A 13,973-nucleotide genomic window follows, 5' to 3' on the forward strand; every position below is an offset into this window, starting at 1 on the left:
AACGCCTTTGCAACAATGATAGGAATGAGCTGAACTGAGTGGGAAGGAAAAAAGACGAGAGGAAAAAAAAGAGAGAAAAAACTTGACAAACAGTAAAATAAGTATCTAATTTACTGGGGAGCTTTTTTAGTAAGCTATTCGAAAACATAGCCCCGTGCCGGCTGGGTGGTTTCACCGAGCCAAACAACAATGTGTAATTCTGTTGGCTGATACCCTCGACTTGATTGTCACATTTAATTTCAGCGCATTGGTAAAACGCTTACTTGACAGTGCGAACAGTTATCTATTTAAAAACATACCATCATCTCTCCCGATAGACTTTGCCAGAATCGATACACAGTACATACGTGAACCAATTGCCAGATATCGTCCACTTAAGATCCGCCTTCAAAATTGCAGCATAGGCAACACGCATACACCTGGGAATCTGTATTATCCACCGTCTCATCCTCACGAGAAACAATGATATCGCCCCATGACCTTTTATCGAAGCGATAAACGATGTTATTAGCTTCGGGGTGTCCCCTGTCCCTCAAGCCTCCCCTTGAACTTGAAAAAATCTTGCACCAGCTTACACAAATGCATAAATCTGGCAATGCAAGTATAGGTGGGACTGGTGGGAGAGGTTGTTGCCAGCCTTTGACGGTCGTCTTTTTCTACAATCATTACGCGTCCTGTCATTATAGAGGTCTGAATGGAAGAGCTTTTTTCGAATGTAACTCACAAAATCGGATTCAAAATTGAGTAAATGCACCCAGTCACGTACTGTAAGCAAAATTTACGGTGATATTAGCAAATTCAAACTCATTCCCATCATTCCTTTCCCGAGAACCTCCTACCGAAACTACAAAGTTTCGAGCTTTTGCTGTTCTTTCAACGTCGGTGTAGCCCGGGCATTTTACACTGATAAAAATATTTCTACTCTCGTGGTACTTTTGGATAACATAGGAAATAAAATACAAATCAACCCAAATTGTGTGTTGATTTTGGTACAGTTTGCAGTGAATTTAGCGCAGAATACAGTGGACAGACCGGGAAACTCCAGAGTCAACCGGAGGCTTGGGTTATTTTGTGTTTTACTTCCCTTATCAACCAAAATTTTGTAGTATGTTGGAGTTTTTGAGCCGACGTGCGTTTAAAATTCAGCATAAAGCTGAAAATCTCAAATCAAATCTCTATAATCAGTTTCCGCAAAATTTTGAGTAGAGTTTTCTCTCTGTGTAGTTTCGCGAAAAGGTCTCATTATGGAATTGAGGTCAACCGAGAAACAAAATTATTCGATAATTTTTTTTTTCCAATTCTCACGACCGAGTTTCTCCCGTGGCGCGGCGTTGCGGCTGCAGCGGGCGTGCGCCGGTGTGTTATGCAACTTTAATCACAGCGCGGATCACGCTGTTCGCACGGCAGGAACCCGATGCGTTTTCTTACGATTGGAGGGCGCCTCCGTTTTATATGTGTAGTCTCCGTTACGGAGCGAAAAGGATACTTTCTCTTTTCGTGCCACCAAAGATTTGCGATAGTCGCCCGATTCCACGCAACCGCGCCTCCGCATTTTGAACTTCGGCCCAACGTCCACTGGAAAAAAAAAAAACCACATTGGATCTAGAGTCCAGACTCTTGAAAACATTGACAAGAAAAAATACTCTTAATTCAATCAGATTTTCGCTTAAATCAAAAGGAAATCCGCTCAAATTAAGAGGCTTGGTTCTTGATTTAAGCAAAAATCCGATTGAATCAAGAGTATTTTTTCTTGTCGATGTTTTTAAGAGTGTGGACTCTAGATCCAATGTGTTTTTTTTTTCCAGTGTCCCATGCTCGAATGGAAAAAAAACTCGGGTTTTACGAACCAGAAAACCGAGGTTACGAACAAAATACGAAGAAGGAAGTTGTTTACACAAACTTTTACGGAGTCGGACGCTCTGAGCTCAGAAAAAACGAATTGTTTGATTTTCTCCTGCAAATACTGCACAGAAAATTTATCGTCATATCTGTATTTCTGAAAATTCCCCTTGTTTTATTGATTTACTTTATATTTTTATAAAGAATGTACTTTTACTCAAGCCACAGTAGCCGAACTTTTTATCCGAAAAAACTTTATATTGACCACAGGAAATGTTTCCCAGTGCATTTAATATTGAATTTTATAGAATCCCTCTAGGGGGCTAGGCCCTCAGAACGCCTCGCAAGCCAACCCTCCGAATCGCTTTGCGCCTGTTTAGCACAGATTTTCATTCGAATTGAGATTATGGGGTGTTTTCATCATGTGTACAGAAGGATAAAAATGCTTAACAGGGATATAAAACAAACAAAATAAAGGGAAGGGATAATAAATTTTAGCATGGGTTGCGGAGTGAAGGGGGTAGCGCACTGACGTGCTCAGAAAGAACACCGTATGAGCCTTCAGACGTTGCCAAGTTTCCTTCCATAAAAACCGAATTTCCCGGGAAAATTGTGAATATTTTCCCCCAGAATTTTCAGACTGTTTTGTACGCAATTTAATTTAAAACATCTGAAAATTTTAAAGATAAATGTGCATAAATATTGTCAAAAATACATGTTTTATCAAGGAAAAGTTGGCAACTTTCGGATGTTTATACGGCGTTCTTCTTTAGCACGGCAGCGTACTGCACAGGCATTATGCGTTACGCGTTCCTCTTGTGTTTTTGTGTCATACTTAATGATAAGATTCAGACGCAGTGCGATACAGAGCAAAATTGGCAAAGTGAGAACAACACGCCCTTTAATCTCAGTGCGAAGGAAACATGGAGGGGGTCATTAGTTTAGGAGTAATTAAAAAAAGCGGGGGTGAAAAGTCAGAAGTTTGAAGCATAATTAAAGGAGGGTGGCGAGAGGAAAGCGGGGTGGAAAAAGACCAACCGCCGTCAATAACCGGAGATGCTTAGTGGTCGGAAGATTAAATTTTAAATTATGGTAAAAAAAAAAAAAAGATGAAAAAGTAAGGGAAAAAATAGAGGGCAGTAAACCGCGTTGTCGAGTTGATGAACAGCAGCCCGGCGAACAATGAGGGAGATTAAAGATTTTCTGCAAGATTTATCTTGGGAACCCGGGCCTGCACGATATTGCAATGCCATCGTGAGAAATGAGAGTCACGACGCTGCTGAACTTCCTTCACGATTATTTCCAGCCGCAAACGGAGGTCTCGAACCGCGGAGACGCAATTCTCCCGGTGCAACCAATTCGTCAAGAAATACGAAAACTAAGTTTTAGAACGACAAAAGAGCTGCTATTTATAGGATTTTACGCGGGCATAATTCGTCGCCTACCTGGCATAAGGGCGTAACTGCACTCTGCGATGAACCCTGTCTTCCGTACAATTCAATGCTTTTCCGGGCTCATCTCAATGGGTAGTTACGCCCTTATGTCAGCTGAACAACGAATTATAGCTCGGGTTCTTTGTCGAATCAGCGTGATATCCTCCGTCAGTAAAAAGTTTATAAGAAAAATGGATGGTGTGCCTAGAATTCGCCTAACTGCATTTCGATGCCTTAAGTGCGAAATCACGTACCTTCTTTGCGGTGTTCCCAATCTCTGCCCCTATTTTATTTTTTCGAAGGGTAACGAGTCAACTTTTTAGCTTCAAATGTTTGCAGAATATTCTGTGAGCGGAGAAGAAAAATCAAAGCATTTCCCAAGAAATTAGATTGACTTGACTAGTTTTCCAAGGAAAAAATAAAGTTTGACAGGAAGTCTGTAACGTCTCAAACGGAGATTCGTGATTTCACATGTTGGCCTTCGATTTCACGTTGCTCTATTTCCTGTCTTATTTTATTTTTATTTTTATTTTTATTTTTTTTACCGAAAGCCATAACAACATAATGCTTTGAAACTTTCCCAAGAATGTACCCCAGATTATGTATACTCGTTTTCAAATTCGGATATTTCGTAGTTTTCTATCAACAAAATACAACTTGATATGCAACGTTTCGTGTAGTCGCGCCGATTCAGATTAAATACGTCTAAAAGTCATTTTTCTAGGTCAAATTTTAATCAAATGAAAGAATGTCGACTGTTCTACTTTTTACAAAAGTGCAGCTGATTCTTGAAAAAAACCCTCATATTTTTTGCACGACTTTTTTAACCAGTTTTTCCGGTCCTCTCATACGATTGACGCACGATTGACAGAGTGCTAATATTGCGATGTTCCTAGCACATGTTAACTACCTTCGATGATAAAGTGCAGCATTTATCTCTTGTAGTATCGTGATGCGCTGTTAGAAACATTTTAATTAATGCTTTATTCTTTCATTTTTTTTCCAGGCCTACGGAGAGCCGCCGGCATCTGTATGGCAGTATTGCACGCAATATGGTGAAAACGTTTCAGGCATACCTGCCCAACTGCCATAGAACTTATTCCTGCATTCACTGCAGGGCTCATCTTGCGAATCACGACGAGCTCATATCGAAGGTTAGTATCAAGTCTGTGAAGGCTCCATGCACGTCCGATTAGTTTTTTTCTTCACATGAAATGTTCGAAATAGAATGTATATCGACGGTGAAACTACCAAACCACGTATCTCGATTTGCGACGTCGCAGACTTCCTGTCATACTTTATTTTTTAAAAAGAAAACTACTCAACGTCAGTTCGTGAAAACTTCCGTGATTTTCCCTCTTTGTGCGGAGAAAAATCTGTGAAAATTGTAAGGAATGATATTGATTTGATCTCCTTCAAATAGATAAAATGTGAGTGGAGATTTTTAAACACCGCAAACGAGATACGTGGTCTGGTAGTTTCACCGTCGATATTTCGGTTTCGGTCTGAACGTGTTTCATGATCTGTTGATAATCTTTGAATCTCACCGAGTAGTGAAAATAATCAGATTAGTCCAAATTGCAAACTCTATACGGTCATCCACAATTGCCTTTCCCAGAAAGCAACGCAACTCAATCTGTATTCGGACTGTCACATTTCCCTGAGCTTATAAACTCTTCTTTACCTCCTTGCATTACTCATACGAAAGCTCCCTTCGTAACAAGTGCATTGCGCACAGTAGAAACTTGATTATCCGCGCTTCAATTATTCGCGATTTTGACCATCCGCGGTTTTTTTCACGGAGTGAAAGGAAATTTGGAGGTCAATCTATTCAACTCTGAGAACATTTTTCTTTAAACCCATGCAAAAGCTCGCAATCCAGAAAGTCTTCTGACGCTTCCCTTAGAGAATTTTCAAATTTCAAAGCATCTAATATTCAGTTAGAGTCAATTTCTTCCCAAGTAATTACAAAGTATGATACCCCTTCCTTCCTCTTCCGTTTCTTCCTTCTTTCTTCCCTCTTTCTTCCTCCTTTTTTTCCGGCAAACCGTGGGGGGGGGGGGATGCCTTCTTTAGGATCTGCCTTTGTTCTCATTGAGTTTTCGAAACTTTTAGCTCTAATAGCTCCATTTTAGTGAGGATCTGAGTCAATAATCAGCGGAATCTCCAACTTGCTGAAATCGTTGTACTTGCGAGTGAGGGCGGGCGAAAAAGCGGTTTGCATACGAGGAGCGAGGAATTGGCAAATTTTGTTTCGCCGTCGGTTTCCACGGGTGACGAGTCTTCAATATTGACCCGGAACTCACCGAAACGATCTCACGTGTGCCCCCGTGCGCGAAGTTCGACCTTGAGTTTATCGGACGGGGCACCGAGGCAAAGGGAAAGGGATGGGGCTGGGGGCCGGGACCCTTTGAGATGATAAAGACCTGTCAGCTGTCCGTTTGTCTATCCCTTTGCTTGCTCTTCGGAAAGACCTCGTTAATAATAATGCTCTCTCCAAGCTTGCTAGGTAGTGCAAACGCGTCCGCGTACTTAGAGAACAGCTGCAGAGTCGACCGCCTTTTAAGTTTCATCTTGGACCGTTATCCATCGTTTTTTAGGTAATTGATTTGGGAGGTGGGGTTTCGCCCCGGAAATGAGTGCCCCAAAAAATCCCGGAGAGAGCCCTCTGCCCAACTTGAGTTGCGGTACTGGTACTACCACAATTAATTAGAAATGCTCATATCATCCAACAAATTGGGGTAGTATCACGATTTTAGGGGATAATCCCCAACACATATTTTTCGTTTGTGACTTATTTTCAGTCACACCCTTGTCGGTTTCCTATCCTTTAGTCCACCCTTAGTCCAAAACTGTGTTGATTTAGCAGTTTTTTCGAAGGAAGTAACCCCTAACACTTTTTCTATTTGAGACTCCTCTTCAGCCACACCTCTATCGGTTTCCTATCTTTTATAATCCATCTTTTGTCCCAAAATGTGTTGATTTTGCAGTTGTGTCGGGGGAGTTTTTACTTCCGATTGTAGCTCTACAGCATTCTGAAGTTTTCTCATCTTGAATTCGAATCCAAATAATGTAAGCGTATGAATTATTATGGTCAACTTTATTTTTTTAATTTCATATTTTTATGTTGCGTACCATAATGCCATTGAATTGAAGGAAATTTTTGTGGTATAATTTGCGTATATTGGTTTCCAGTGTTGTACACACACTGTAAAGGGAGCATCTTTGGTAAACTTGGCAACCGTTCGAAGGACGAAAGGGGTGTGCTTTTGCGGCCTCTCCCGTAATTGCGATTCGTATCTTTCATCGGAGTCGTCGGCACAGAAGAAAAAGCTCGTTCTGGTCGTGAATAAACGACTGAATTGTATAAACTTTGCTCTATTATATTGGACGGACAGCCGTGGCTCGTAAAATATCGGTAATGAGGGTTTAATAAATGAGTGAAGAAACGCGCTTCGCTCAGACGCGTCAGAAATGTGGTTTTTCGCAACGTCAATTCGTTTCACGAAACTTTGTTTCGCAAGAAGTATCGAAGGTTAATCAATTCGGGGCAATAAAAGGAGGATGATTTATGAAAGTCGTCGAAAAACGACGAAAGTGCGGGACAGTTTCGAACTGTTCGCGCAACGACTCAATTTTGAGTACCTCGGGGGACTCAATTTTGAATACAATCTTGAGTATATCCTCACTTGAATGCTCTATGCGGTGAAATAAGGGTTTATAGTTCTGGGGACTTATATGTGTTATTCAAATTATTTTCAAAATATCGGAGCCCCAAGAAGTAGATATGTATATCTCAAGAGAATTTGATAAAATTTTAAAGTAAAATATTTCCAAAATGAAGGGATTAGTTTGCAAAAGTAAAGTAGAGAAAATTTCATTGATGGATATCGATTTTCGATCGATAAATTTTGCCGCAATTTCTTGCTGTATTTGTGAATTATTTTACTTCAAAAGAGCCATGCACAAATTCGCCCGTTTTTGGGCCCTCGAAATTGGGGTCGGTGTGAGGTTTTTTTTCATCTATAGGGTGACCCTTTACACATAATAAAATTTCAGATTGAGTATACGCACCGTTTTTTAAATATGGGGGGGCAAAGTCCCCGATTTTTACTCATATTTGCAGGTATTTTATAGTCGAACTTCGGCTGCTACAAGGTACCGGATGTAGATATTGAAGCGCGGTTTGCGGTGATTTGTCAAGCTATTTCTGGATTATTTTTTCACATCTTTTACAAACCCGCAAATGGTTTTTCGGGGGGGGGGGGGGGGAGCTTTATTCATACTATCATGACCGTTCGTATACGTCTTACTGGCATTAATTGCTTCGTTCTCGACTCCTCTCCACGCCGTAATCATGATGGTATTTTCTGTTAGGAATCTTTCTTCTTCTTTATATTTGACCAATTCTAATGTTGTCTCCCCCTTTCTCCCTTTTTAAACCCCCCCCCCCCAATTCTAAACACTCCCTCTCAAGTGTATATTCCTGTGCGGCAGATATGAAGGTGTTATTTGTGGGGAATTATTTTTCTGTCTTTATGGTTCATAAACTTTGACCCCACCTATTTCCTCCTTCCCCCCTTTACCCCTGTTTCACCCCCCCCCCCAATTTCCACCGTACCTTACTCGAAGTTGTCTGCTCCCTCCGCAGCAGAAATGAGGATGTTTCCAGCGAAGAATTTTTTACTTTTTTAAACTCAATACAAGGGAGACACCCCCCACCCTTTTTTCTCTTTCCCATCCCCCCTCACTAGTTCATATTTCCTACCTTATTCCCTCTTTCCACTGCCCCCCCCCCTCTTTTCTCTTTTTTACATGCTTGAATACTTTTTTTTGTGAGAGTATAATAGTTATCGGATAGTGTAATAGTTACCGGAAACATCCTCATTTCTGCTGCAGAGGGAGCAGACAACTTCGAGTAAGGTACGGTGGAAATGGGGGGGGGGGTGAAACAGGGGTAAAGGGGGGAAGGAGGAAATAGGTGGGGTCAAAGTTTATCAACCATAAAGACAGAAAATAATTCCCCACAAATAACACCTTCATATCTGCCGCACAGGAATATACACTTGAGAGGGAGTGTTTAGAATTGGGGGGGGGGGGGGGTTTAAAAAGGGAAAAAGGGGGAGACAACATTAGAATTGGTCAAATATAAAGAAGAAGAAAGATTCCTAACAGAAAATACCATCATGATTACGGCGTGGAGAGGAGTCGAGAACGAAGCAATTAATGCCAGTAAGACGTATACGAACGGTCATGATAGTATGAATAAAGCTCCCCCCCCCCCCCCCCCGAAAAACCATTTGCGGGTTTGTAAAAGATGTGAAAAAATAATCCAGAAATAGCTTGACAAATCACCGCAAACCGCGCTTCAATATCTACATCCGGTACCTTGTAGCAGCCGAAGTTCGACTATAAAATACCTGCAAATATGAGTAAAAATCGGGGACTTTGCCCCCCCATATTTCAAAAACGGTGCGTATACTCAATCTGAAATTTTATTATGTGTAAAGGGTCACCCTATAGATGAAAAAATACCTCACACCGACCCCAATTTCGAGGGCCCGAAAACGGGCGAATTTTAGCCCTTTTTGTGCAAGGCTCTTTGTTTAAATACTATGAAGACCTGTATCTACTTCTTGTGTATCCAATTTTTATTTATCTTCTTTTCTCTCTCCATAACTCGAATGAAAGCAAGGCACAGTAAGTGTATGCTGCATTTCTGCTGACATAAGAAGCTGCAAAACGAGTTACGTGGTCTTGAATCCACCATTGTGTCGATATACTCGCTGCATATCATTTTTTTTCCATTTTCGGTCCAAGCTATACATTTAGTGAGCTACTCAGACTGACGTCCATGATTTTTCGGCTATCGGCAGGTAATAACCTCTAGATGAGTCTACTGTCTTTAAATTTCCAAATTATTGCCCAGATTTTACTGCCGCAAAGCGGTCGTGTGTAGGCGAGGAGCGCCCGTTGGGAATTGGTACGCGTGGTAGCCAAATTTCTTTTTTATTTATTTCTTCGGGGGTACATATTTCTCCCAACCTCGCAATCGGTACAAAAATTCCGCACCGACGCGGCGTGGGGCGTCAGAATTTCTCGCGTTTCCTTTTATTTATTTGATTTTTGAAAGATTCCCGTGTGTTCTCTTCCTCCTCCTCTTCTTCCTCTTCTTCCTCCTCTGCCTTCCCCTTTCTCGCTTTCCTCTTCTTTTTCTTCACCATGTGATGTCTTCATCCTCAACGAAGCATGTCGTTTTTAAGCATGAAAAATTCCAACATTGAATTCTAAGAGAAGTTTTGTAATTCTACTCATTGGCCCGCGGAAAAATATTCCTATACCCACCGTATTTTTCCATCCCTCCTCTATTCATTGACCCTGTGGCGGATAGGAGGGGAGGATAATTTACCCTCGCGACGGGCAGCTGCTTAAGGAAAAAACACCCCACTGCGATCCCAACTCTAAGAACTAAATTTACAACCCTCTCGATCTTCGATGCACAAGTAAAAATGCGATGCTTATCGTTGTAAATGAACTTACTTCTCGAGCAGGGAGCAATCAGGGTTGATCGCACTTCTAAGATTGTTTTTTGTTGTCTGATGGCTTTCGAGCTTATTCTCCGGCTGCGAACTTAGATGAGCACAGTAGCTCGGTCGAGGGCAAACAAAGCACAAAGAAAGCAGCGCCGAAGAATGATACGACGCGACGTACAAGCACTTCTTTTTCGCTTCGCAAGGCCGTAGCGTCCCAGTAGAACAAAAGAGCGGACGGCGGAGTTGGAATAGAGTAATCTAAAATCAACCGGAGTAACCATGATTGTGAAGTGGAATGGGGCAAACAATCGCCGAATATTTGAAGACATACAAGTCTCACGACTTTGCCAAATCGGAGGAGTAAATGCGATGTCTTCTTCTGCAGACAGTCATTTCGACGTTGTCGTTTGGACTAAGTTTAACAGTAAGGAACTGAGTCATGCCAAAACCAAACTGAGAAAAAGGAGTTTGGAAGAAATGGTTTTTCCTCCGATTGTAAATCTTTGGCAGGAGAGAATGTGCAGCTAGTTAAGCTTAAAACTAAGCCGACGTTATTCTCCCTCGAAATGTGACTAGGCATTTCTTTTGTTTTATTTGGTTCATTTATCATATTCCCTTTTTTTTTGTCTGCCAGATCAATATCTCCCTGCTAAATTACATTTTCCAGGCTTTTTACATCAGTACTCTAAAAGGTAATCATTACTGAAGACAGAAATATAACGAATGTCGTTTTTGGGAATGAATCCGCTATTTAGCGAGCCGAAGGTTTAATAAGGAAGTTTCGACTTTCCCGTGGCTCCTATTGCATAACCTTCGAAATGAAGGAACTTCGTCCTTCGTCGCAACTCTGTTTATTGTCCCTTCTCGGAGCTCCAGCCGACAATACAGGGAGCCAGATGGATGAAAAATATGTATCCACTTTTTTTTGTTCGTTGGATCAACATTTCCCTGCCGTCAATGCTTCAAAAAAGTAATCATTACTAATGAAAGAAATGTATCGAATATCGTTTTTGGAAACGAATCCGCAACATTGCAAGCCGAAGGCTTAATACGGAAGTTTGAGTTTCCTGCGGCTCATATTGCATAACCTTCGAAATGAAGGAACTTCGTCCTTCGTCGCAACTCTGTTTATTGTCCCTTCTCGGAGCTCCAGCCGACAATACAGGGAGCCAGATGGATGAAAAATATGTATCCTCTTTTTTTTGTTCGTCGGATCAACATTTCCCTGCCGTCAACACTTTAAAAAAGCAATCATTACTAATGAAAGAAATGTATCGAATATCGTTTTTGGAAACGAATCCGCAACATTGTAAGCCGAAGGCTTAATACGGAAGTTTGAGTTTCCTGCGGCTCATATTGCATAACCTTCGCAATGAAGGAGCCTCGTCCTTCGTCGCAACTCTGTTTACCGTCCCATCACGGAGCTCCAGCCGACAACGCAGGGAGCCGGATGGATGAAAAATATGTATCGTGTTTGCACAGTTTTGTTTGTCGCAGGATTGGAGCCGGGGCGAAAGGTCGCGGGGAGCAGGGGAGGGGGAAAGTTAGGAAAAGCCACCCCCTCCCCCTCCCCCACGAGCTTCCTTCCTCGCCCGCCGGATGCACACGGGAGAGTGGATGCGACAAGCTCAAGCGCAGCGCCAGGAATCCAAATAATGAAACAGTTCCCAATTTACGAGCAATAAAAGCGTCTAGACGTCGAACAATGAGAATTAAAAATATAAATGAAAGAGACGCGGGAAGCGGGGAGGAAGAGGTGGAGGAATGGGGTGGAGCGCGACAACAACGGTAATGAGACGACGCTCACTTGGACCCGACACCGAAGGCAACCAACGGCTACACTGAAGAAGGTAATTCGCACGCTGAGCTGGTACCTGCACCCTGCATTTCCTCCGACAAGCAACCCGCACTACCGCTCTGCTGTGCTCAGGAAAAAACTGTATGATATCCGCACCGTGCCACATTGCTTTCGATTAGACGTGGATTTTTCAGGAAAGGACTTTCCGCGGAAAAACAAGGGATTCACAGGGTTTTCTGGCAGTCTGGAAAACCGGGAAAGTCAGCGGGCTGATTGTTGAAATTGGTAGACAAAGCGATAGATAAAGAAGACAAAAGGAATATGGAGGGATCCAATTGGTTGCAATAGACAATGGAGGTAAGAAATAGACTAATTAACAGCAACCCATGAGAGACCCTATCGTTAGTTCATCATTTTCTACCTTATAGTCTATAAGAACCACCCATTTCAATCAATAGGATCGCTCCATACTCCTTATGCCTTCTTTGTCTATAGCTTTGTCTATAAATTTCAACAATCCGCCCGCAGACTTCTGATTCCGGTTTTCGGGCTGAGAGCCCCAAATTTGTCGGCCGTAAGCAAGTGAGAAATGCTCGCGCGAAAATCATATAGCATCCATTACACACTTTTAAGGCCTTCTTCGTTTGCTGCATCAGAATTTCCAAGCGCTTGGAATGGTCTCTCAAGATTCTAGAATCGGATCTTACGTGACCCGTGACGGTGAACAATGACCCTAGCTTTTAAGCCGTTGGAGTACCTGGGTTTCATGTTTCACAGCCTTGCCGCAGCTGCTTGTATGCCCTAGGTTTCAGCTTTCCTGAAGGGCATCAATATTTTGACCCTGGTGCGTTAGTTCAGCAGCAAACACTTCACTGGAAAAAAAAACCCGCTTGGATCCAGAGTCCAGACTCTTGAAAACAATGACAAGAAAAAATACTCTTGATTCAGTCGGATTTTTACTTGAATCCAAAGGAAATCCGCTTAGTTTAAGAGGCTAAGTTCTTGATTAAAACAAAAATCCGATTGAATCAAGAGTATTTTTTCTTGTCATTGTTTTCAAGAGTCTGGACTTTAGATCCAAGCGGTTTTTTTTTTCCAGTGTTTCTTCATCTCCAGATGTTTCACAGTGACCTGCGGTCTCGATCGATTTAACCAAAAATTCGGTGGATCGTCTAAGTCCTTTTTTTCATCCGACCGAAAAAAAAGTAACCAAAGTAACAATATAAATAAACACGTAAATTCAGAACGATTAGAGTAAAATAGAGTACGTCAACTCAGCAGCACACGTTCTTTATGTCCAGATGTCTCAGAGTGACCTGCGGTTCCGGTCAATTCAATCAAAAATTCGGTCGATCTACCAAGTCCTTTTGGTCAATCTGGCTGAAAAAAGGTACACTGGAAAAAAAACACATTGGATCTAGAGTCCAGACTCTTGAAAACATTGACAAGAAAAAATACTCTTGATTCAATCAGATTTATGCTTGAATCAAAATAACGAAATCCGCTTAAATTTAGAGGCTTGGTTCTTGATTTAAGCTAGATTCTGATTGAATCAAGAGTACTTTTTCTTGTCGATGTTTTTAAGAGTCTGGACTCTAGATCCAATGTGTTTTTTTTTCCAGTGTACCTTTTTTCAGCCAGATTGATCAAAAGGACTTGGTAGATCGACCAAATTTTTGGTTGAATTGACCGAAACCGTTGGTCACTCTGAGACATCTGGACATAAAGAAAGTGTGCTGAAACTGATGAGTGCTGAAGTGTGTTGATGTACTCTATTTTACTCTAATCGTTCTGAATTTACGTGTTTATATTGTTACTTTGGTTACTTTTTTTTCGGTCGGATAAATGTCTTCTTGTCGATGTTTTTAAGAGTCTGGACTCTAGATCCAATGTGTTTTTTTTTTTCCAGTGTAATCGAAGTGACCAAAAACACGGACATTTGTAACTGTGCAGGAGTCGTAAGGCGCGGGTCTACGAGATTAGGGTTGTAGAAAGAAACATAAGGGAGAAATGCCAACTCGGTTTGCTTTGGTCAGGATTGGAAACCACGGGCGGGCGGCAACAGCGTGGAAACCTGTGGAGTAAAAAGCAGAGTCGAGTCACGGATGCTCCCAAATTACATTTTTAAGTGCTCAAATCGAATCGAGGCGAGTCGGGTCTCTTTCCTAGAGCAAATAGACATTGCGCCTAATTGTTCTCCGTTTATTTACTTCGTCTGATCGCAGTGATCAACTCGGGAAAAGTTGAACCAAAGCCTACGATGCAACATCCCTCAGATTTAATGATATTTTTCAACTTTCTCGTGCTGGTCTAATGCGGTAGGAATCAGGTCTTCAGGATCATGTTCATTGAAATCATGTTTAGGTACCA

The 13,973-nt window shown here is 41.8% G+C and overlaps 1 protein-coding gene across 1 annotated transcript in view; it reads left to right on the plus strand.

Annotated features, from left to right (window-relative positions):
- The window catches only part of Ypel (Yippee-like), a 134,158-nt gene that overhangs the window by 95,850 nt on the left and 24,335 nt on the right, over positions 1 to 13,973 (plus strand). Inside the window, exon 4 of the mRNA XM_019051937.2 lies at positions 4,279 to 4,426. Coding sequence (XP_018907482.2) covers positions 4,279 to 4,426 — 148 coding nt within the window. The remainder of the gene's footprint in view (positions 1 to 4,278; positions 4,427 to 13,973) is intronic.

Source organism: Bemisia tabaci, chromosome 5 (assembly GCF_918797505.1).
Source record: "Bemisia tabaci chromosome 5, PGI_BMITA_v3".
Taxonomy (NCBI): Eukaryota; Metazoa; Arthropoda; class Insecta; order Hemiptera; family Aleyrodidae; genus Bemisia; species Bemisia tabaci.